Consider the following 22,791-nt stretch of genomic DNA (forward strand, 5'->3'; position numbering starts at 1 on the left):
ATTAATTTTGTTACTCAAAGACAAGGACTAGAACCATTAAAAAAAGAATGAAGATAAAAAAATTGTTTAGAGACTAAGAGTGGAATTTGTAAAAAGTTTATGATCTAAAAGTATAATTAATCCTAAACTATTTTTTCCCCAATAAAAAAAAATATGGACCTACACTATTTTGGTTTATATATGTTATCAAACCCTCTTATGTGTATTGATTTGTTTTTTGTTCATGATGCTATGGTATTTTCAGTAACCCTTACTTGTACAAGATTCAAGTGCAAGCTTTAATGGTGTACTATTATAGTCATATATTAAGTTGTTAAAATGTTTAAAACACCAAAATACCAGCTTTATTCTCAAAACCTCTATTCTCTTGCATATCAAAACTACTAAAATATGAAGCTTTTTCTTTTTAAAACATCACTAAGCTTAGTGTATTATTTCAAGAATGCAATAAGGTGAGACTAAAAAGAAAAAGAAAAAAAACATGCTTGACAAAATAAGTCATTACATTTAAGTCAAAGTTGATATACAAGTATATATAGCATGATCGTGCATACGAAGATGTAAATGCACTTGCAACCACAAATAGGTAAGTTTATGTGCTTGACTTTGTGTTGTTTCCATTAAGAAGCACTGATGAAGAAGGAGATGTTAATTCTAGGGTGGTGCTACTTCCTTCAAAATCTTTCCACCTTTGGAGTGCTTCTGGTAATGTCATATCATAGTCAATTCCATATATGTCGTCAACATTTGTTTCTGAAGGCTTCCACACCTCAACAAGAGGTGATAACACATTGACTACATGACTCATATCAGGACGTTGATAAGGCTCCCTCGCACAACAATGCCCTGCTAACTCAGCAACAATGTTAATATTGACTAAGGTTTCCGCATCAACTTCAATTGTTGGGTCAATGGTTGTTTGAAATGAATTTTTGTTCAATAACATCTTACGAAACCATGTAACAAGGTGGACGTTCTCTTCTGGTTGGTTGTCATCAAGTGCTTTCCTTCCAGTTATCATCTCCATAAGGATCACTCCAAAACTATATACATCAACCTTTGTTGTAAGTCGTCCAGTGGCTGCCAATCATGCATGAAATTTTCATATGAGTATTAGCATAAAGTATTTGAACAAGAAAAAAATGTGTGTTAAAAAAGGTAAATTGCTATCATCTCACGGTCATTAAAGAAAATAGTCCTTAGCTAATTGTCTAAATGTCTTGTTTTTATAAATTGCAAAGCATATTTACGGGGAATGCAAGTAAACACCATTAATGACAATCATATCACTCATTTTGGTAAATGATAATTGCATTGGAGTTGTTTTTTTATAAACTAAAAACTAAATATCAACCTTCAAATTTTTAGCAGTGTTACAACCTATGTAAAATCGCTACAATAGATTACAAAAAAAGTTTCCCTCAGATGGTTGTACATGCACATTGCAAAAGTGAATACATTTGAAACGAGTGTTATTTGGATTTTAAAGCATAATAACTAAAGGCTTGCGTAACAAACATATCAAATAATTGTTTATCTAAGCGACTTGGTAAAAAAAACAAATTAAAAAGGAAGAAGTTAAATGTTGATCAACCTGCGTACTCTGGTGCCATGTATCCAAAAGTTCCTGCAAGTTTAGTTTGAAATGAGGTTTTTCCTTCAGGAGCAAGTCGAACTAATCCAAAGTCTGATACTTTGGCGCGCATATCATCTCCAAGCAAGATGTTGGATGGTTTGAGATCCCTATGGATAAAAATTTGTTGTGCCAAACCATGAAGATATTCAACACCTCTAGCAACATCTAAGGCAATACCAAGCCTTGTTTTCCATTCAAGTGGTTTTAGCCCTTCACTTTTCCAATTAATCAAATGTTTACTTAAAGCACCTTGAGGCATGTGTTCATACACAAGAAGTCTTTCACTTCCATCCAAGCAAAATCCCAAAAGTGAAACCAAATTTATATGCCGAACCTTAGTAAGCACTGCAATTTCGGCTGTAAACTCACTCAATCCTTTCTCATCCACTAATCCTGCTGATTGCATCCTTTTCACTGCAATCTTTGTCCCATCATGTAACTCTCCTTTGTATACAGTGCCAAACCCCCCTTTCCCCAATATGTTTTTTTCACTAAAATTGTTGGTAACATTTCTCAAAACTTGAACTGAAATTAACATGTTATGATCTTCCACCTGGTAAACACTACCCATAGGACTTAATAATGCACTAGTAGTTCCATCCCCATAACGGCGAGAAGGTACCATAATTACAGGTGGATTTTGAGTTTTCCTCTCATGCTCCCACTTTCTCTTGAACTTAACAAGTATTAAAACCCCGCTAATAAGTATAATAACAGCAACTACCACAATACCAATAATTATTGCAGTATTATGATTGCTACCATTGTCGATGAAACTTGAGCTAGTTGGTTTATCCTTACCAATATCAGGATTCCCAGCTAATTTAAGAACCACATCTTTACGAAATAGTGGCACTTTGCCATATAAATGATTATTGGAAACATCCAACTCTTGCAAAAGAGGCAAACTAGTAAGTTCATTTGGTATGGTACCAATGAAACCATTGTTAGCAAGAAGCAACTTTGTCACAGATGTAAATTTGGCAAAACATGGACAAATAGTGCCAGACAAACCCATGTTTTGAAAGTTGATAACTGAAATGTTTCCCCCAGAGCAAATTATACCTGTCCATTTATTGGCACATGGATCATCTCCTTGCCAATTTTGAGCAAACTTAAGAGGATAACCCATAGGCTCAACAATAGATAATAAAGAATTTACAAGCGGACTACAAGGTTGCCCTGGCACGTCTGTACAATATTGGTTTTTCCCTTTATCCATGCTATTGTCAACTCCTACCCCATATTTGAAAATGGGAGAGGATCCTTGAAGAAAATTATTGGTTAAGTTCACAAACTTCAAACTTGGAAGAGAGATTAAAGAGGGTGGCACAACACCAGTTAACTGGTTATCCCTTAAATTCACATCAGAAAGTTGATCATGATGTGACAAGTCAGGTATAGGACCAGTGAATGAATTTCCGTTAGCCCAAATTTGCCTCAAAGACTTCATGTTTTGTAACACAACAAGGGTGCCATTAAGTTTAGATAAGCTATTTTGTCCATTGACCAAAAGGTTCTCTATTGAACTATCCGATAGGCTTGTAGGCAATGCACCTTCTAGAAAATTATCAGATAAAGCCAAGAGAACCAAACCTGGAAATGGACCATCTTTGCCAAAAAAGTTTGGGATGGTGCCCACAAGGCCAACACTTTGTGCACTGAAAGTATGGAGTGCAACACAATCCCTGAGAGTGTCATGAATGTGCCATTGAGAGAAAGGGTTGTCATCAATTCTCACTTCTTGCAAATGGCTCATACCTTTGAAGAAATCATTGGGAATGAAGCTGAACTTGTTGTCATGGATTACCAACTTTTGCAAGGATTTTGAGAGATAGGGGAATGGCCCTGTGAGACTATTGAATTGGCACTCAAAACGTTCCAATGATGTTAACTTGACAAGCTCTTTAGGGAGAGAGCCTTGTAGGTTCTGGCTCCCAATCTGAATAGCTGTCACACGTTTAGATGAATCACATGTAACATGTCTCCATTTGCATACATCTGGGTTTGTCCATTGGAAGCTAATGGGGGCATTAATCATGATCTTCAATATTCCCATTACCTCTGCATCTTGACACCTAGTTGAGATAACAAGGAAAGAAAGAACCAAAACAAGATAAAAAATGAAAGAACCTTCAAAACCCAGCTGTGCATGCTTCACCATTTTGTGTTTATCTTTTTTTTTTTAGAAATGCAAAGCAGGATGAGGATGAAAACGGATAATCCCCAAAGGGTTTAAAGGGAGTTGATCACATTGCATTTAAGGAAGAGGAGGATGAACCCTCAACAAATTTTTTAAAAAAGCGAAATGTAAAATGAAGAATATGCACATACAGGTTGTTTTGTTTAGGAAAGGGAGAAAATGGTGGAGGAGGCATGCATGTGTGGACCCCTATTCTTTGGAGGTTTCAAAATCAATGGTCTGCATTGCATGTTTTAATCCCACTCCTTGGACTACACGCAATGTTTTATCATAAGTTGTTTTCATTTTAGGGAGATTATTGGTTATACCTTCTTGTTTTTTTTATAATGACACATATAGTCTCTTATAATGACACACATAGTCTATATTTAAAAATATTAATTTTAATAACTTTAATGCATAATTTCAAATAAAAAATTTAATTTATTAAAAAATATATTTATGTCTTATTTAAATATCTTATTGCAAAATAATTTTAAATAAGTTATCATGAATGAATGTGATATTAAACCTTTAAAATATGTTTATATCAAATAAATAAGTTAATTTTTTTTATAAAGCTTGATATACATATTTTTATCTCTACCTTGATGTTAAATTGTCACAAATTAAACCCTTGAACAAACTTGTAAGTTAAGCCAAATATTTTACCAGATACACTTAAAGAAGAAGACTTTTGATAGTTAAACATGTTAGACTTAAGTTGAATATTTTTTAAGTTTTAATTAATGTCAGGTTCAAGCCTAATATAATTTAACTTAACTTTATCTCTTTTCACCCCTAATTAAAACATAAATAATTCTAAAAGGTCAAATGTTAAAAAGTTTTCATGTGATAAAGAAATGAAGAAACTTATATTCAAATGACGACAAACACCAAGTTACATTGAAAAGATTCAAATAAAACCATTTATTTTATATTTACAAAAAAAAAAGAGGATATTTTAACCTGTAAATGAAAATCATGAAAAAAAGAGGATGTTAACTCTTTTTTCAGAGGAAATGTCAACTCATTTTTATTTTTTAATTTGTTTAGCAAAATGCTAATAATTTAATTAATAATTAATTTTTCATATAATTTTTGTAGGTTAACATGATATTTATACGGATTATCTACAAACATCAATGATCACTAATTTTTATTGAAAAGCTGACTAATTATGTTTAATAAAGTATTTTTTAATTATATTTTTTTATTAACAAAATTTGAACTTAACATAATTTAATTTTAATTTTACTCGGACCAATAATTTATTGGTGATTTTTCATGTGATTGATGTTTTCTTTCACTTTTTTATAATTATTGTTATAAAATACAAACATAATTTTAAATGATAAAGTCAAACATTAAAGAATATATTTACATCTTATTCTAAAAAAAGCTTATAAAAATACATAAAAAAATCACAGAGACCAGCTTCCTTAAAAAATGACGTGTCTATATTCCAACTCATAAAGCCAATTTGCGGCTTCGAAAAATTAGTTACTTGATAACAATTAGTTACAATTAAATTATATTGCCGAGAAAATGATCATGTATAATGTATAGTATTTAAATTTCAAATATGATATCAATGGATAGTTGGTTTAGTTTGGCAAAAGGAGAGCTAAAGTTCGAATCTTTTGGGAAAAAGATATTTTTATTCAATATTTGAAAGTGTCTCAAATAAATTAGTTTTCTTAAAAAGTTACCCGTGAGAATTTTTTTTTTAATACGATGAGATTGGTATTTTTTTTTTTACCTAGTTATCATCTGATTAACTAAAATTAATTAATTAGGTGTTTGGGAATAAAAAGTTAGGAAAAAAAAGGGGAATTGATATTTTATAGAAATTGACAAATTGATCCATTTCGTGTTGAATAAGAATTGAAGATGTTCCTAGCATACAAAAGAAAGTACACACTCACAAACCCAACCCTTTCTCAACTCCTTCTTACTCCTTGCCCCTTCTCAGATCGCCTATTCTGTTAAGTCCCAAAACACAAACCCTAACCCTAACCCTAACCTTAGCTATTCGAATTCCACTCCTCTTCGCGAAATCATGGCGACGACTTTGGTGAGCTCCGCGGGTGGGATGCTTGCGATGCTGAACGAGCCACATCTCTCGCTGAAGCTTCACGCTCTCTCCAACCTCAACAACTTGGTCGACACCTTCTGGCCCGAGATCTCCACCAGTCTCCCGAAGATGTGCGCATTCTCCTTTTCCTTTTCGATCTCTGTGTTTTTGCCACTTTGGATTTGGGTTTTGCATGTGGTTTTATACTTCTTTGTTTAGATGAAAGCAACATGGTTTCAATTGCTGTGCCCTTTTAGTTTCTCTGAGTATGTTAGCTAAGAACGATGAAAAAAGAACTGTTTAATTGCAGTAATTGGGTTGTATTTGATTTTAATTACGGTTTAGTAGTAAAATTTTATTTACTCCGGTCTTTTGAGTTCGTGTAGTAACCCACTTCCCGTATAAATTTTTGTGATAATATTCCATGATTCAATGCGATGTGGTCTTGAAAGCATGACTTCTCAATTTGGGAAAATAATTTTAACTGAATATTCTTTGTACAACTTATCACCTCCCAAATCACCCAGACTTTCTTATTGACGCTTTTGGTCCTTATTTTGCTTGATGTTTTGATTGTTTGTCCCTTGTTTCTTTGCTTAAATTAAATCTTTGATGGGAATGAATGTTGAAGATTGAACCTGTGTGTTTTGATATATGTGTTGAACAGAGAGTTTGGACGAGGTTTCAACCCGTGTTTTGAAAGCATGGCTTCTCAATCGAGGGAAATAGTTTTAGCTAAATCTTCTTTGTGCTGCAATTTGTAGTCTTTGTTATTGGCGCTTTTGGTCCTTAGTTGGCTTGATGTGATCTTATGTTTGGCTGGGGTGGTTGTTTGGTTGAATTAAATCTTTGGTGTGCGCTGAGGATTGAACCTGTGTGTTTTGATATATGTGTTGAACAGAGAGAGTTTGCATGAAGATGAGGAGTTTGATCAACATCAAAGGCAACTTGCTGCACTTCTTGTATCAAAGGTATTTTTGTTCTACTAATTATTTGAACTTGTGTCTTCTATTGAAAATTTATGAGATGCCATTTTTGCTTGTGAAACCATTATCTTTGAGATGGATCGTTTTTCATAATATTTGAGATAAGAAATAACTATCGGCTTTCATCTCCTTTTGATCTTACTCAACTTTTAAAGCTGTCACCAAAGGACAAATGTTTTTTTCTCAGTTCTGTAAACTTTTATTCCCTGATACTGATGTTGGTTTCATGGCCTGTCTTTTATTATCTAATTTTGCTTCACTCATTAATTCTTCAGGTCTTTTATTACTTGGGTGAACTTAATGATTCGTTATCTTATGCCCTTGGAGCTGGTCCTCTGTTTGATGTCTCAGAGGATTCTGACTATGTGCACACTCTTCTTGGTGAGAGTTTTATTTGGGTTTTGTTTTTCTCTTTTTGATAAGTCAATTGTATACAGACCTTGCCAGGGGCATCCTATTGTCTTATGCAAGTGAGATTAAATCAGTAATATTGGTTCAGTTGCTGGCGGTTTGATTTTTTCCATTTTAGTATTCTTAAATATTTTGTTATTAATATAAGTGAATTTGAGCTACAGTACAATCATGATAAGTTCCAATGGACGTTATGTTTATCTTCTTTTATCTTCAGCTAAAGCCATAGATGAATATGCTAGCCTTAAGTCTAAGGCAGCAGAGTCAAGTGATGAATCTATCAAAATGGACCCAAGGTTGGAAGCAATTGTGGAGAGGCTGTTGGATAAGTAAGTGAGCTGTAATGATTCTACTGATTTCTGTTTCCAAATGCATCTTAACTTGAAATTCCCTCACTTTTTGTTGCTTTTCCCTAATTTAGGTGTATCGTGGATGGGAAATACCAACAAGCTATGGGAACTGCTATTGAATGCAGGAGATTAGACAAACTAGAGGAGGCAATTACAAGGAGTGACAATGTTCAAGGAACTCTATCATATTGCATTTATGTATCTCATTCCTTTGTGAACCTTAGAGAGTACAGACAGGAGGTAAGGGAATTGAAGATTTTCTAGTTGTATTAGAGTCCTATACACAGTATGTATCTGGTGATTTTTTCATTCCTTTTTCCTCCTTTCAAATTCAGTTGTAGGGTTGTATTCTATTGGTGTGGGTTATAGTTTTAATTATCTTTGAAATATCTCTCCGGGCTTTGATTCTTAATTGGAATGTTGTATCTTTATCAATTGTGTATTCAAATGAGATGAATATTTGGCCACTGGATGGGCCTATATGGTCAAGGAAGTGGAAGATCTGAAAAATACAATCTGAAATGGAACTGAAAAAAACAGTAGGAATGGATAAAATATTTTCTTTGACAACTTGCTGTTCTGTGGCATGACTTGCAACTTATGTGAAAAAATACTTGTTTTTCTGATAGAAGGTTGACATTGATCCTTGTTCTTTTTGTCCAGGTTCTCCGTCTCCTTGTTAAAGTATTTCAAAAGCTTCCTTCACCAGATTATCTGAGCATTTGCCAATGTCTTATGTTCTTGGATGAGTCAGAGGGTGTTGCAAGCAAACTAGAGAAGCTTTTACGTTCTGAAAACAAAGATGATGCACTTTTGGCATTTCAAATAGCTTTTGATCTGGTAGAGAATGAACACCAAGCTTTTCTTCTGAATGTTAGAGATCGCCTTGCACCACCTAAGTCTCAGCCTTCAGAATCTTCACAGCCAAAACCCAGTGAGACAGCCTCTACTCAAAATGCTAGTGCGAGCGGGCAGGATGATGTTCAAATGGCTGATGATGATTCTGCTCCTATGGTCAATGTGCCAGAGGATCCGATTGAAACCATGTATGCTGAGAGGTTAAACAAAATAAGGGGAATTTTGTCTGGGGAAACTTCAATACAGTTGACTCTGCAGTTCCTTTACAGTCATAACAAGTGAGGCAATTTGCTGCAATATCCTCTTTTCATTGTTGGTTTTAGTCTCACTGTCGTATTGTTTTCATTCTTACACTTACATTGCTTTGCTGCAATTTGCATTTAGATCTGACCTCCTAATTCTAAAGACAATAAAGCAGTCTGTGGAGATGAGGAATAGTGTCTGTCATAGTGCTACAATATATGCCAATGCAATAATGCATGCTGGAACAACTGTGGATACTTTCCTCAGGGAAAATTTGGTCAGTTACTATAACTTATTTTCTATTTATCCCCTCTCCCTATGGTTTCCCATTCATTTTGATTGCTTTCCATTCTTAAGAATTTTTTCCCTTGAAAATTTTAGGATTGGTTGAGCAGAGCTACTAATTGGGCCAAATTTAGTGCAACGGCTGGTCTTGGTGTTATCCATAGAGGCCATTTGCAGCAGGGGAGGTCACTGATGGCGCCCTACTTACCTCAGGGTGGGACTGGAGCTGGTGGTAGTCCATACTCAGAAGGTGGTGCTCTCTATGCCCTTGGTCTTATTCATGCTAACCATGGAGAGGGCATCAAACAATTTCTTCGTGATAGCCTGCGCAGTACTACTGTTGAGGTGCTCATAAATAATGCTCATGTTCTTTTTTGCAGAACCAGAAATAACCTATGGTTATATTTAACATGAATTTTATGGCAGGTTATACAACATGGTGCATGTTTAGGTCTTGGTTTGGCATCGTTAGGAACTGCTGATGAGGATATTTATGAAGAAATAAAAAATGTTCTCTACACCGATAGTGCTGTTGCTGGCGAGGCTGCTGGTATTAGTATGGGCTTACTCATGGTTGGAACTGGCAGCGAGAAAGCAAATGAGATGCTCACTTATGCCCATGAGACTCAACATGAAAAGATTATTAGGTAAAGGTGTTTCACTTGACAACGTGTGAAACTTTGGCTTCTCTTGCTTTGATATTTATGATTGCTCAATATTTCAGGGGGTTAGCATTGGGAATCGCTCTTACAGTTTATGGAAGAGAAGAAGAAGCTGACACTTTGATTGAGCAGATGACTCGGGATCAAGATCCAATATTGCGTTATGGTGGCATGTATGCTTTGGCCTTGGCGTATAGGGGAACAGCAAACAATAAGGCCATTCGCCAGTTACTGCACTTTGCTGTGTCTGATGTGAGTGATGATGTCAGGAGGACTGCAGTTCTAGCATTAGGGTTTGTGTTGTACTCTGATCCAGAGCAGGTTAGTTCTCTCCTTTTCTTTTTATATTCCCTTGTTCTGAATTTCCTTTCTGTGGTTGTATCATTTTTTTGGGTTATTTTGTTGATATTTGCGATGCTGTATTTATTGCAGACTCCACGAATTGTTTCCCTCCTATCAGAATCTTACAATCCACATGTTCGATATGGAGCAGCTCTTGCTGTGGGTATTTCCTGTGCGGGTACAGGTCTCAGCGAGGCTATCTCTTTATTGGAGCCTTTGACATCGGATGTTGTTGATTTTGTTCGTCAAGGTGCCCTTATAGCAATGGCTATGGTCATGGTTCAGATCAGTGAAGCTAGTGACTCACGCGTTGGAACATTTAGGTAAGTCCGTCCTATTTATTTTGGACATGGATGGCTATATATTCGTTGTTTTCTAACATTCCTTGCGTTCTAGGCGACAATTGGAGAAAATTATTCTGGACAAGCATGAGGATACCATGAGCAAGATGGGAGCAATTTTGGCATCAGGAATCCTTGATGCTGGTGGCAGAAATGTGACCATAAGGTTACTTTCTAAGACAAAACATGATAAAATTACTGCAGTGGTTGGTCTTGCAGTTTTCAGCCAGTTTTGGTATTGGTACCCTCTTATCTATTTTATAAGCCTGTCCTTTTCGCCTACGGCTTTTATTGGGTTGAACTATGATCTGAAATCTCCAAAGTTTGAGTTCTTGTCACATGCAAAGCCTTCACTTTTTGAATACCCCAAGCCTACTACTGTTCCCACCACTACTTCAACCGTGAAACTTCCCACTGCTGTTCTGTCAACCTCAGCTAAGGCTAAAGCTAGGGCTAAGAAAGCTGAAGAACAGAAGGCTAATGCTGAAATTTCATCTGCTCCCGACTCTGCATCAGCTGTCCCAAGTGGTGGAAAAGGAAAGTCGTCTGGTGAGAAGGATGGAGACTCAATGCAGGTAATGCATTTTTTTTAATTAATAATTAATGAAGGTATTCCTTAGATATTTCTGAATTCAAGGCACTATTTAGAAGACTTAGACAGGGTTAGGTTGCAAATTTTCTTTAGGTTGCTTGCTAGTTGCTAGCATGCATATTATATGTATTTGTTTTGGGCATTGGCTGCTAAGTCTGAACAGTATTTCTTGTTTTCTTTCTCATCATTTAGTCTGGATGGTTGGTACTGATTACTCCCTGTCCAAATTATTTGTTGCTAATTTTTTGTTGTGTGCGGGAGGTTGAGAAGTTTAAGTGATTAGTATTAACTATTAAGTTAATATTTTTAATTAGAGGGAATAGGGATTGTGGATTGCAATTCTGTTACTGAAGTAATTTCTTCGTTGTGTTACAAAGTAGGTCTAAGACTTGGTATGTAAAGAAGGGGAGGGTAACTAAGTTGCTTGTAAACTGACTTTGCTGTGATTTGATCCTGGAGATCAAACAGTCCCTGATAGCTCTTGGTTGGATTGTTTTTGCATGCGGGCAGAGTGATGGTAGAACTTTGTTCTTCAATGCAAAATTGATATTGTACACAAAGTATTGTTGTCTACAGACTGTTATATCCATGACTTATCACATGTATTTGTTTGCTTGATGACCTTTAAATTTCATTTTTTTGAAGGTTGATAGCCCAACAACGGAGAAGAAATCAGAGCCTGAGCCATCGTTTGAGATTCTGACTAATCCTGCAAGGGTGGTTCCTGCACAGGAGAAGTTTATTAAATTTTTGCAGGACAGCAGATATGTTCCAGTTAAGTTGGCACCATCAGGATTTGTGCTTCTCAAAGACTTGCGTCCTACTGAGCCAGAAGTGCTTGCTCTCACTGACACACCTTCATCTACCACTTCGGCTGCTGGTGGGTCAGCAACAGGATTGCAGAGTTCTTCATCAGCCATGGCTGTGGATGAGGAACCTCAGCCTCCTCAACCATTTGAATACACCTCATGAGTTTGGTCCTGATTCATTAAGTTCAAATATTCATCATGGTGCTTATGAAAATTGGTTCTTCTGAGGAGAGTAGCTACCCGAATGGATCAACTCTACTGCTCTGTTGCCCACTTGAAAACGAGTTCTGGGGCTTGGATTTTCATTTTTCCTTAAAGCACTGCACTGTGGTATTTGCTCCAATATGTAGTTAATGTGTGAACTGGTTCATATTTCATACTATATATTTTCAAGGTGGGGTGCAGAAGCAGCGTGCGGCCAATCTGCTGTGTTAATGTGTTTTTTTGTTTTTTATCGTTTCCGATTTGTTTTTGAAGTACTTATCCAATTTCTGGTCATCAAATGGGGGGCCAAGGATTCTATTTGTAGGGTAGTGGCACTGTTAAAGAGATTCTTTCTCTTTTTATGTTTACTATTAACAGCTCGAGATTACGAATTTCTGAAAGTGAATTTAAGCTCCCTTATCTCTTATTAAATCGTAGTTGGTAGTTGTCAAATTACAAAAGGAATTAGGATCGAGTTAGATTTATGATTTTCCTGGTCAATTTAAAATGAAACATGGTTGGTGGTGGACTGTGTATGAAAGGGCTGATGAATATGCGATTTGTTGCCAGGGATTGGCATTTGTTTGGGTTGTGATATTCTATTCTGCCTCATGCAACGTCATATGATATCTGTGATCTTTACTAGCCTAGCTCTGACTCCTTGTTTATGCTGTGGCTGTTGATAGATATTAAGTGGATCAATAACTATGTTTATGCAAAATTTACTCATTTCCTATGGAGTCAATAAATTGAAAATACAACATTTAGCATATTGAGAACTCCAATTCTATTTTTTTAAAAAAAAAAAATTTCAAGTCCTAGATCAAATGTCAACGTTTTCCAAAAGAAATATTGCTTTCATGTTGTGCTTTACATAGTCAACTCTTAGATTCGAAACTCAAATATTCTGTCTGCCAGTATTCGAAACCCTTATATATCTGTAGTTCTTTCTATGATTAATAGACAATTTATATCAGGAAAGACAATAATTCATTAAGTGCGAATATAGTTCATCTTATTTTAAAGAAATGATAATTTTTTTTATAGTTTTTGAGACAGATTTTGAAGATTGAGTGATTATTTCTCCAATTCTATTTATAGTTAATAATAATATCCGCACATTTACAAAAGAATATATATGTTTTTACAAAATTTAGTATTTTTAATTCTGAACATACATTTTTAAATTAATTTTTTAATTTATATATATATGATTTAAAAAAATCTTGGGAAAATTGGGACCCTAAGCGTTGGTGATTAAAAATTAGAAGGATTAGTTTATAATGCATTTTTTTTAAAAAAAAGAACTAAAGTTTTAAACTGATACAAAACTATTCTCTCGAAACTTGAATTGAGAATAGGTATACATATTAAAGTTTTTTTTTTTTTTTATCAAAGATTAGTATCCTCCAACCATTACGTTGGTGATTGGCCACCAATTATACTTTTTGGTGTGTAACTGTCACTGATTTAATTTTCGTTTACATAAAATAAAAATCGAATACAAATTTTTCATTAAATAAATTATCCTCAATTACGAAAACTACAATTCAAATTTTTTTACACAAAATAAAAATAAAAATCAAAAGACAAATTTTCTTACTAAATAAATTATAAATTATTCTGAATTAGGTAAAGTGCAATCATATGACAGGAGGGGACCTTACACCACTACTTAAAGATTTGATTGTATACTTGAAAGAGTTTAATAAAGATTAACTAAGCGGAGCATATATAATTCAGTAGCTGACTCAACGATACATATAGTAATTAGTAGCAACATATATGCGTAGTAGCATTTATTACAGTACGATGATGAGATGAGATGAGAGTAAAAGCATGAGTCTATTTGTTGTTGTGGTGATGTGTCCCAGGAAGCTTCTCCTTAATTTTCTCTATTATTCCTTTCTTATGGGGATGGTTGTCCACAGCGGTGGTGGTGGTGGTGGTGGTGGTGGTTCTTCTATGATCATAATCTTCTTCTGCTATCACTTGTGTACTGCCAGCAACACCACCTCCGTCAACGGCAATTCCAGTGGTGTCTCCATTAGTCTCCTTTTCCTTCTGAATTGGATCCTTGCTAACAGGAACTGCACCGTACTGGTTCTGATAGTGTGCCATTGTTCTATCCAGTATATCTTTTCTTCTTTGTTTATTGTTTATAGATCAAAAAACTTCATACATAAAGGTGTTGGTTTAGTCATTAGTGAGATATGGTATGTGCTGCCACGTTACTATGCTTGCTACCATGTGTTGACAAATGTCGCTTCATATTGCTTCTCCCATAGCCACGTGGCTACCACCACCATTATTCACCTATCTTTCAAAAACCTCCCAAGATCTATAGTATAATCCTCATCAATATGAATATTTTGTAAATATTTATTATTTCTTAAATTTCATTTCATTCTTTCTAATAAGAATGTAATGTGGTCAATATGATTTTGAGAAGATATAATAAATTATAAATAATTTTAATCATACTTTATCATTCCATATGAATGAAATAAAATATATTTGTTTTCTATTTATTTATTTTTTTGCATTTTTGTTCTTTCTTTCTCTCTAATTTCTTTTTATATATCTTTTATTATTATTTCTTATTTTCTTAATATATTATTCGCCTTTCCATTAGTTCATTAACTCATGTCCATATTTTCTGCCAAATACTTTGACCGTGAAAAATGTGACCACATCATAAATCAACATTCTAATTAATAGTAAAATATTACCGACTTACTAGCCAGATAAGACATGAATAATTTCATTTGACGGCAAGTAATAATGTTCTATTTTCTGAGTGAGTTTTCTAAATGCTACTATATATGATCCGAATTAGAAGGGTGTACTGTACGAGAAAACATGGCAAATGTTCATATCACCCGTGCTGTGCCAGCCAATGCGATCTAGGTATTATTATCACCAACCAACCTTCTTCGTCTGAATATAGTAACTAACCAAATCTTAATATACCAGAAAATTTTACAGAAAAAAATAATAATAATAGAGAAACTATAGTGAAACCCTTATCACAGTAGGGAAGTATCGAGAGATGCAAAAGATAAAAAAAAAATATTGAATATACATGATTTTCCTCATCCCGTGGGAGAATCTGTACTGTACACAAGTTGGGGTAGTGGTATACATATTTTTTTTACTCATGATGTTCAGCTGGTGGTTAGAAATGATCACTGCATATGCGTGGTGTGTGTATCAAGTTGCATTGCATGCATATCCTCAGATATCTTGAAAACCAACTGATTGAAAAAAGCACATTGAAATTACCATTTAGCAGCCAACTAGGAAAAATGGCAGTAGTGAGAGAGTGAAAAACTTTGCAATTAACATTAAGTTGCTTTTCCAGTTCTGGCATTTTGTTGTATTGAGGTAGGCTTGGGGTTGAAAAACTTTGCAACTGCTTGATACAGATTCTCTTCCTCAAAAGGCTTTGAGACATATCCGTCCATCCCACATTTCACGCACTCATCGTATGTTGCGTGAATCACATCAGCTGTCATGGCCAATATAGGTATATGGTACTTCTTGTCTTTCCATCCATTTCCTTCACCACATTCACCATTCATCTGCTGCTCATTTGCCTTTGTCTCCATCATCCGAATTTGCCTAGTTGCTTCAAACCTGCAAATATTACGATCATGACACAAGACACGATTCTAAAAAACGTACGAATAATAATATAACTATTAAACAGGGAAATAATCAACAGTCAATGCAAACAAACATACCCGTCCATTTCTGGCATTTGAATATCCATGAAGCAAGCATCAAAATTGTGAGGCAACTGCAGCATTTCAAGAGCAGTTTTGCCACTTTCTGCACACGTCACATCAGCTCCAAAATTTTTTAATGCACCTGCAGCTACCCTCCGGTTTACCACATTGTCATCAACCACTAAGATTTTTTTCCCGCAAAGAAGGCTTCTTACAAAAGTGGAACCATTAGGATTCATGTCTTTCCCGTGTTGCCTCTTCTTCCCCGTTCCCAGAACTTGCTGAAGACAAGCAGCCACCATGCTAGCTCTTAGGGGCTTCATGATCACAGTATCGCTGAAACCTGCAGCTTTAGCTTTATCAAATTCATCATTACCGATGTTGGTCGCAAGAAGTATCATCTGAGGTATCTTAAATATATGCCGATTCTGTTTCCAGTCCAGTTGCCACACATTGAAGATCCCATCCTCTACACAAACCCATGAATCTTTCTCGACAAAAATAATATCGGGCTGAAATAATCTGCGACAACCAAGCAGTTTAACTCAGTGAATGAACTGAACACCACACATGCATAAAAAAAGTATTTTTATTCCACATCTTCAAATGGTATTCTACAAACCTGCATTTTTCATTTGAAGTCTAAATTGACATATTACAAGGATGCTGGTCAAACTAAACTAGTATTTAGAACAACCTTTATTCACTAGAAAAAACACTATCAATATCTTCAAGTAATAATAAAAAAACAGTCGATGCAATTTCTTAATATACTTCTTTATGAATTAGAACTTGGAATAATACAAGCAATATAACACGGAGAAATAGAATGTTTAAAATTTCAAGATCCACGTCAAGCTTTGCGAAGACCCATTCTATAACACTGAAAAAAGTAGCACAGTTTGTTATCAAGTTGAAGATAGCTCTCCCATAACATCACATAAAACTCCAATAGGGGAAAAAATTCATATGGCAACTTAGCATTTTAGTTAGACAAGACTATGCTACATATGCCAGCCTATACATGGAAGACCATAATCTGGTGAGATGCTAGCTGGGTATACAGTATGTCAGCACTCCCTGATTTAACTTAGAAAATGCATTTTAATGAAGATGGAAAATTTAGTTTAAAGAGATTTAAGAATTATAATATAATTCATAAGCATATGTTAACAATAATGACTAAAATGTTGATACTGCTGTTGTTTATTATCACATTCAGTTTCTTCATAATTGACACCAATAAGCGAAATTAAAATCTTACCCCGAGGTCAAACAACCATTTTTCCCACATAAAGAAACAGCCTTATTGAAGCTATTTGCAACTTTAGCCTGTATCCCTAGTCTCTTCAGATGGTATCTAGTCACTGCTGCTCTAACAGGTTTTCCATCAACCACTATGGCTTTAAGCCCTCTAAAATTGGAAGGCAGATCTTCCAAATTATGTTTCTTCATGTCAGTTATTGCATTTTTCTTAATTGTTCCAAAATCTGCAGTAAATGAAAATGTGCTCCCAACCTGCGGTTGGCTTATGAAACTTATCTCACCACCCATTAGTTCGACCAGGCACTTACTGATACTCAAGCCAATGCCAGTACCACCATAATGTCGAGAGGTTGAGCTGTCTGCCTGCACGAAAGGCATGAAAATCCTATCTTGGGCTGAGAAAGGAATTCCAATTCCAGTGTCCTCCACACTGACCATCAAGGTGACTTGCTCATAAGATTCGCTTGCCACCCTTTTAACAGAAGCATCATAGAAAAATTCTTCATCGGCAATTAGATGCTTAAAATTGTCCCAGCTGTTCCGCTCATCAGCTGCTTCATATCCACTTAAAGTTTTGGAATTATAACCACCAGACATATGCACAGGTTCGTCCAATCCTCCGTTTAGAAATTTCTCAATTTTTCCATTCATCGTGGACATTCTATTTTCAGATAGATGGACTTTCACAAATACATGTCCTCGCTCAGTGAACTGCAAGATATTAATCAGTAATGTTATCATGGAGTACCTTGCTAATAAATTACTGGATAAAATAGAGAAAATGAACTCCAAGGATTCAAACACACTCTCCAAGGTAAGAAATTGTAACGAGTTAGATTAGAAGGACATTTCCAACACAACATGAATATTAGTAATGCAAATGCGCATTACATAAGACAAATTAACTTTGAAAATACCACTTACTTTAACAGAGTTGCCAACAAGATTTGTTACTATTTGTCTGAATCTCCCAGGATCTCCCATAACAATATCTGGAACTTTATCAGAAACAAACACCGCCAGCTATACTTCCCAAAACCATATTAAGTCCAAGTCAGAAGAATTGTGAATTGGAATCGCAGTAACAACATCATCACCCGATGATATAGGAACCCGGAAAGGTGAAACAGAGAGGAAAATGAAATAAAGTTGTCAATTAAAGAAACATGAAATAGAATTATGAAATTCTACAACTTGGATAAACCAAAATGACCTTTAGACCTTCACAATTGGTTTAGCAACAGTTATACGTACCTCTAAACCTTTGTTCCGAGACTTTTCAGAAAAAAGAGAAAGGACATCATCAAGTATGGAACGAATGTCAAATGGAACAGCTTCCAGCTCTAACTTGCCAGCTTCAATTTTAGCCCGGTCAAGTACCTCATTTATTAATGCTATCAGAGCCTTCCCACATGCTTGAGCAGTCTGGGCATAATCACGTTGAGTTGAACTCAATTCTGTCTTTAGAAGCAGACCAAGCATTCCTACAGAAAAATGGAGTTTAATGGCAGCATCACTAATGAGAAAGCAGAAGGTATGAAAGAATGTGTTTGAAAGAATGTGTTACTTTTTAGAGGGGGAGAGAGAGAATCTTGAAGTTACCTAAAATGCCATTCATGGGTGTTCTAATTTCATGAGAGACAGTAGCTAGAAACTGATATTAAAAGAAAAACCAGTTTTAGTGATCGTGAGTAATCAAAGGAACTAATGAACCGTGCTAACAGTATGCCAGGAAAAGTACCTGTGACTTGGCAACATGAGCTGCTTCTGCTCGCACTTTTAATTCCTCCATTTGATGAAAATCATCCTCTACTTTGACAATGTGATTTCCAGCACCATATAAAATATAACCCACTAATAAAAGAATTACAAAGAATAAGAATGCTGTGGTAAGTGCTATCCAATTTGTTGGTGCCTTCTGGTGATACCTGTTCAAAAACCTGATGATATGCATCTGCTGACCAAACATTGAAACTTCTTGTAGAAAATATACAACAGCCAGAAGCACCTACCTACATATCATTGTATGTTTCCTGTATGAATCTCCAAAATCAAGCTTACTTTCATGGACAAGAGACATATCACCTTCTTCGTTTTGGTTGCCATACATGATTAAGTGGTCAGTAGAGTTTGTGATATCATATACGTTCACCAAAATTGCTTGGTGACCAGCAAGTTGACCAAGTAAATTCTCCACGAGGGACTCAACGTCAAAGGATCCTCCAACATATCTGCTTCCAATTAAAATGTTTATTGAACACATGATGGCATAAAGAATTTTATGGGAAACATAGAGCCATTAGATTGAACCATAGTTACAGACTCATCATCCTCCAGGTTTTCTATAGAATGAAATTTCGGAATTCAATTTACAAATCAGAAAGGCCAAGAACAAAAGACTGGTAGCACAAAATAACTACTACAATGGAAGTGAAACAGAAGTGGCTGTCACATCTTTTATCTTCAGTGCAAGGAATGAAGTAGTAATGGACATAATAGCCAGAGTGCAGTCAGTCTTTTATCGACATTTATTGATATTTCATGCCAGAGCAACCATCAGGCTTACTCATTGAGACTTGGAACTTGGGAATAGGTCAAGTCTTCCTTAGACTTATTATTACCCTTATTTTAGAGAAAATAAAAGAAGACGTGAAATTACCCACTGGTGCTTTTTTTAAAATGCATCATTAATGCAATAATGCACCTACGATTTTAATCACCACTCGTATGAGCCACGAGACAAGCCACAAAAATATTTGTGAAAACAAACTTGACAAGCCAAAAGGAATTCACAAGGAGGACATACCCTGCAGTTGCTTTAATTCGCTCTTCCATTGTTGGCTTTGGAGGGAGCTTAGATTTATAAACAGGAAATGTTAAAACCACACCAAGATGATGAGACCCCAACAGCCTAAAAGGACTAGTGAGAACAGCTTTCCCAGTGGCCCTAGCCCTCAAAATATTTTCTCGGTCCTCCTGTAATGTATCATGCAAATGAGAAATTGCAGCTAAAAAGTTATAGACTGAAGATAACATAAGCAGAAACAATGTTGACAGGGTTAGAAATTTACCTCCCCGGACATCATATCAATAGATTCGAGGTAAGAGAGAGTTTCTTGCACAAATATCACCGGTGCATACTCATCTCTAACCAGTGAAGGCTCTCTTTCCATTGTCTTTATAACCCAACCATGTTGCTTCTCAAATGTTTCCCTCTCTGAGTTAACTACTCTTTGTGCATAGGCTACCCCACTGAGTAATGGCCGTTCAAATGCTGTCCTGGCTGTATACTCTGCAAAGGTTTCCTGATGAGCAATGAACAATAGTCAAGATATACAAAAATCTGAGTAGAAAGAAAAACAGCACAATTAGATTAGAAAGAAACATATAATGCAGATATCATAAATTAAAAAATTAAACCCAACAACATTCCATAACTAGTTCCAAATCCAAAGCAGAATGGGGAAGATGAAGCACAAACAAACCTGGTCAATGGCAGAAGGGGTTCTGTAGTAATGGAAGGTTGAAACAAGGATGGCAAGGGCATGGACATGGTTGACACTAACACTAAATTGATCTTGCAGCATTCTAGCCCTTTGATCGCAGAGGCTACCCAGCACCTCTTTCCTTCTGACTTTAGTGTCAGCATCCATTTTACTAAAGATGAAACAGCCAATTAGAGCCATGAGAAGGATCCACAGCATCAAAAACTTGGGAAGCCAGGCCCTATGTGCCTGAATGAAAGTGTACTTTCTTTTGCTCCCCGCTTGCTCATGTATCTTCAAGGCCATGGGATGGTGCCTCAGGCTCTTCATCTTCAAACCAAGACCCATCACCAACAATTTCTTTTCTCTCTGTCCGATTCATTCATTATCTATAAAAGTCGGAAGAAACCCCAAAAATAAAAAATAATTCTGGTTATTGCTTTTATAGGAGAACCTCAATTTGCTTAAAGTTGAAACTAGTACTAGCAAAAACACAGACACTTTTCTCTCAAGGTCACAGAACAAAACTCCATGTACGGCATCATTGCAGCATTGATTTGCGCGATTCAAAACTCAGAAAGAAGAACCAAAACCAAACTAGTAGAACAATGAACGATTGACCAGTTGGGCAAATTCTTTTTCTTTATTTTATCTTATTAAAGAAAGAAGCTAAGCCTATTGCAAAAAAGAAAAAATCTCAAAGCTAAAAGATCCAGAATTTAAAAGAAGAATAATAATTGAGAGACAAGCATGAGTCTCAAAAGATGTAAAAAAAAAAAAGGAGCTCAAATTCCAAAGAACCACCTTCTCCTTCCCCAACAGCCAATATTTGTGTGTTTAACAGAGTTTTGGTAGTTAAGGATGAGAATAAAAAAATGGAAAGAGAACTCTAATGAATAATCATGCTGAGTAGGCGTGAAACTAGTGTTTGCTTAAGGACAAAGAAGAGCAAGTTCCTCCATATAATAATCAAAGCCAGAGATTGACCCCCAAAAAACCATACACACACAGCGAAGCACACAACCCAATAAGAAAGAGATTGAGATGGAAAAAGGGGGGGTTCTTGAGACTCTTGAGAGAGAGAGAAAAAACCATGTTTACCTGTCTGTACAGGAAAGAGAAGAAGGTGGCTGTACAATGAACAATTGGAACCAGTTTGGTTTGTTTGGACTTGATCTGTGTGTGTGCCCTCTCTCTCTCTCTCTCTCTCTCTCTCTCACTATGTACTTGTTTGTTTCTTTATACCCTTTATTACTATACGTGTGGTTGCTTTGCTTTTTTTCTTTGCTTAATTTAAGCACATCAGAAAACTAAATAGAATTTTCACGATTTTTCCAGATACGGTGTTGTCCCCCTTCCACTTCACAGTTCACACACACAACACAAAAAATATAGTACACCAGTCAAGTCAAGCCCTCTCTCTCATTCTTTGTAACAATGCTAATGAATTTCTTTTCACACCATGTGTGTCTCACTCACTGTCTCCTCCCCAAATTAGTAATCTTTTTTTTATTTTTCTTTCAAGTTGATGATAGCTTTAGAAGTGTGAAGCGTTTGGTATAGAGCACAGTGAGTGAACTCTGAAAAACTATTTACCTTTTTGCTGTTTGTTTTCCACTTTGGAACTTGCATGTCTGAAAAATTGAAAGTTTTCACACTCTTGTTGGTTCTTCGCTGGAACCACGCACGACACTTTCATGCAACCCGAATCATTTTATTTTTATTTTCTCTCACCAGGGTATTTCTCAGTTCATCGTTTCCTTGTACTTTTCTGCCTTGTACTCGTGGATATTTGTTTAAATCCATTTTGATTTTGACCTGAGAATATTTGAGTTTATTGAGGGCGAGTCCTGATGTAGCGGTAAAGTTGTGCGTAACCTGTTAGTATGAGTTCGAATCCAGAAAGCAAGGGTACGAAGTTTTTAATATTTGAGTTTATTAAGTACCAATTTAGGGATTATAAGAGTTTTTTAATCAGGGAATGATAAAATTATTAAAATTTTATTAATTTTTACATAATTTTTGTACACAAATGTATTGTGAATATAAATAATTAAAAATAAATGTATAATAATTATTTTTTAAAAACAAATTTTTAATATTTAAAAAAAAAACTATTTTATAAATCTGAACCAGATACGAAAAAACAGGTACAGAATGAGGTAATAATTGTCAGATACCAAAGACGGGTACGAAACATATATTAAAGAATCGAAAATTAGAAAAGTAATAGCCATCCCCGCTCCACTGAGTTAGGGTATCTAGTTCCAACGTTAAGAATTGGAACAGAGCAGAGAGAGAGAAAAGAGAAAACCAGAAACTGGAAATCTC

The 22,791-nt window shown here is 35.5% G+C and overlaps 4 protein-coding genes across 4 annotated transcripts; 1 reads left to right on the plus strand and 3 right to left on the minus strand.

Moving 5' to 3' along the window:
- Window positions 1-486: 486 nt before the first annotated feature.
- LOC100788903 (receptor protein kinase TMK1) lies at window positions 487-3,995 on the minus strand. The gene is made up of 2 exons (XM_003532478.5): window positions 1,595-3,995; window positions 487-1,080 (listed from the first exon to the last, which is right to left on the minus strand). Exons 1-2 carry the CDS (start codon window positions 3,798-3,800, stop codon window positions 593-595), a joined length of 2,694 nt encoding a protein of 897 aa, XP_003532526.1. The 5' UTR covers window positions 3,801-3,995; the 3' UTR covers window positions 487-592.
- Window positions 3,996-5,712: 1,717 nt separating this feature from the next.
- On the plus strand, window positions 5,713-12,379 carry LOC100817941 (26S proteasome non-ATPase regulatory subunit 1 homolog A). Its single transcript, XM_003530886.5, has 13 exons — window positions 5,713-6,026; window positions 6,797-6,866; window positions 7,157-7,262; window positions 7,510-7,621; window positions 7,714-7,882; window positions 8,306-8,778; window positions 8,885-9,020; window positions 9,125-9,373; window positions 9,455-9,675; window positions 9,753-10,011; window positions 10,123-10,355; window positions 10,429-10,948; window positions 11,611-12,379. Exons 1-13 carry the CDS (start codon window positions 5,881-5,883, stop codon window positions 11,935-11,937), a joined length of 3,021 nt encoding a protein of 1,006 aa, XP_003530934.1. The 5' UTR covers window positions 5,713-5,880; the 3' UTR covers window positions 11,938-12,379.
- Window positions 12,380-13,687: 1,308 nt separating this feature from the next.
- LOC100818481 (histidine kinase 4) lies at window positions 13,688-21,976 on the minus strand. The gene is made up of 12 exons (XM_003530887.5): window positions 21,562-21,976; window positions 20,461-20,849; window positions 20,047-20,280; window positions 19,782-19,951; window positions 18,988-19,206; window positions 18,717-18,903; window positions 18,578-18,629; window positions 18,230-18,459; window positions 17,900-17,998; window positions 16,974-17,686; window positions 15,725-16,231; window positions 13,688-15,617 (listed from the first exon to the last, which is right to left on the minus strand). The coding sequence occupies exons 2-12, from the start codon at window positions 20,806-20,808 to the stop codon at window positions 15,326-15,328; spliced, it is 3,051 nt and encodes a 1,016-aa protein (XP_003530935.1). The 5' UTR covers window positions 20,809-20,849; window positions 21,562-21,976; the 3' UTR covers window positions 13,688-15,325.
- Window positions 13,824-14,099, minus strand: LOC102660092 (dehydrin Xero 1). The gene has a single exon (XM_006586276.1). It carries the CDS (start codon window positions 14,097-14,099, stop codon window positions 13,824-13,826), a length of 276 nt encoding a protein of 91 aa, XP_006586339.1.
- Window positions 21,977-22,791: the final 815 nt, after the last annotated feature.

This window comes from Glycine max, chromosome 8 (assembly GCF_000004515.6).
Source record: "Glycine max cultivar Williams 82 chromosome 8, Glycine_max_v4.0, whole genome shotgun sequence".
Classification (NCBI taxonomy): domain Eukaryota; kingdom Viridiplantae; phylum Streptophyta; class Magnoliopsida; order Fabales; family Fabaceae; genus Glycine; species Glycine max.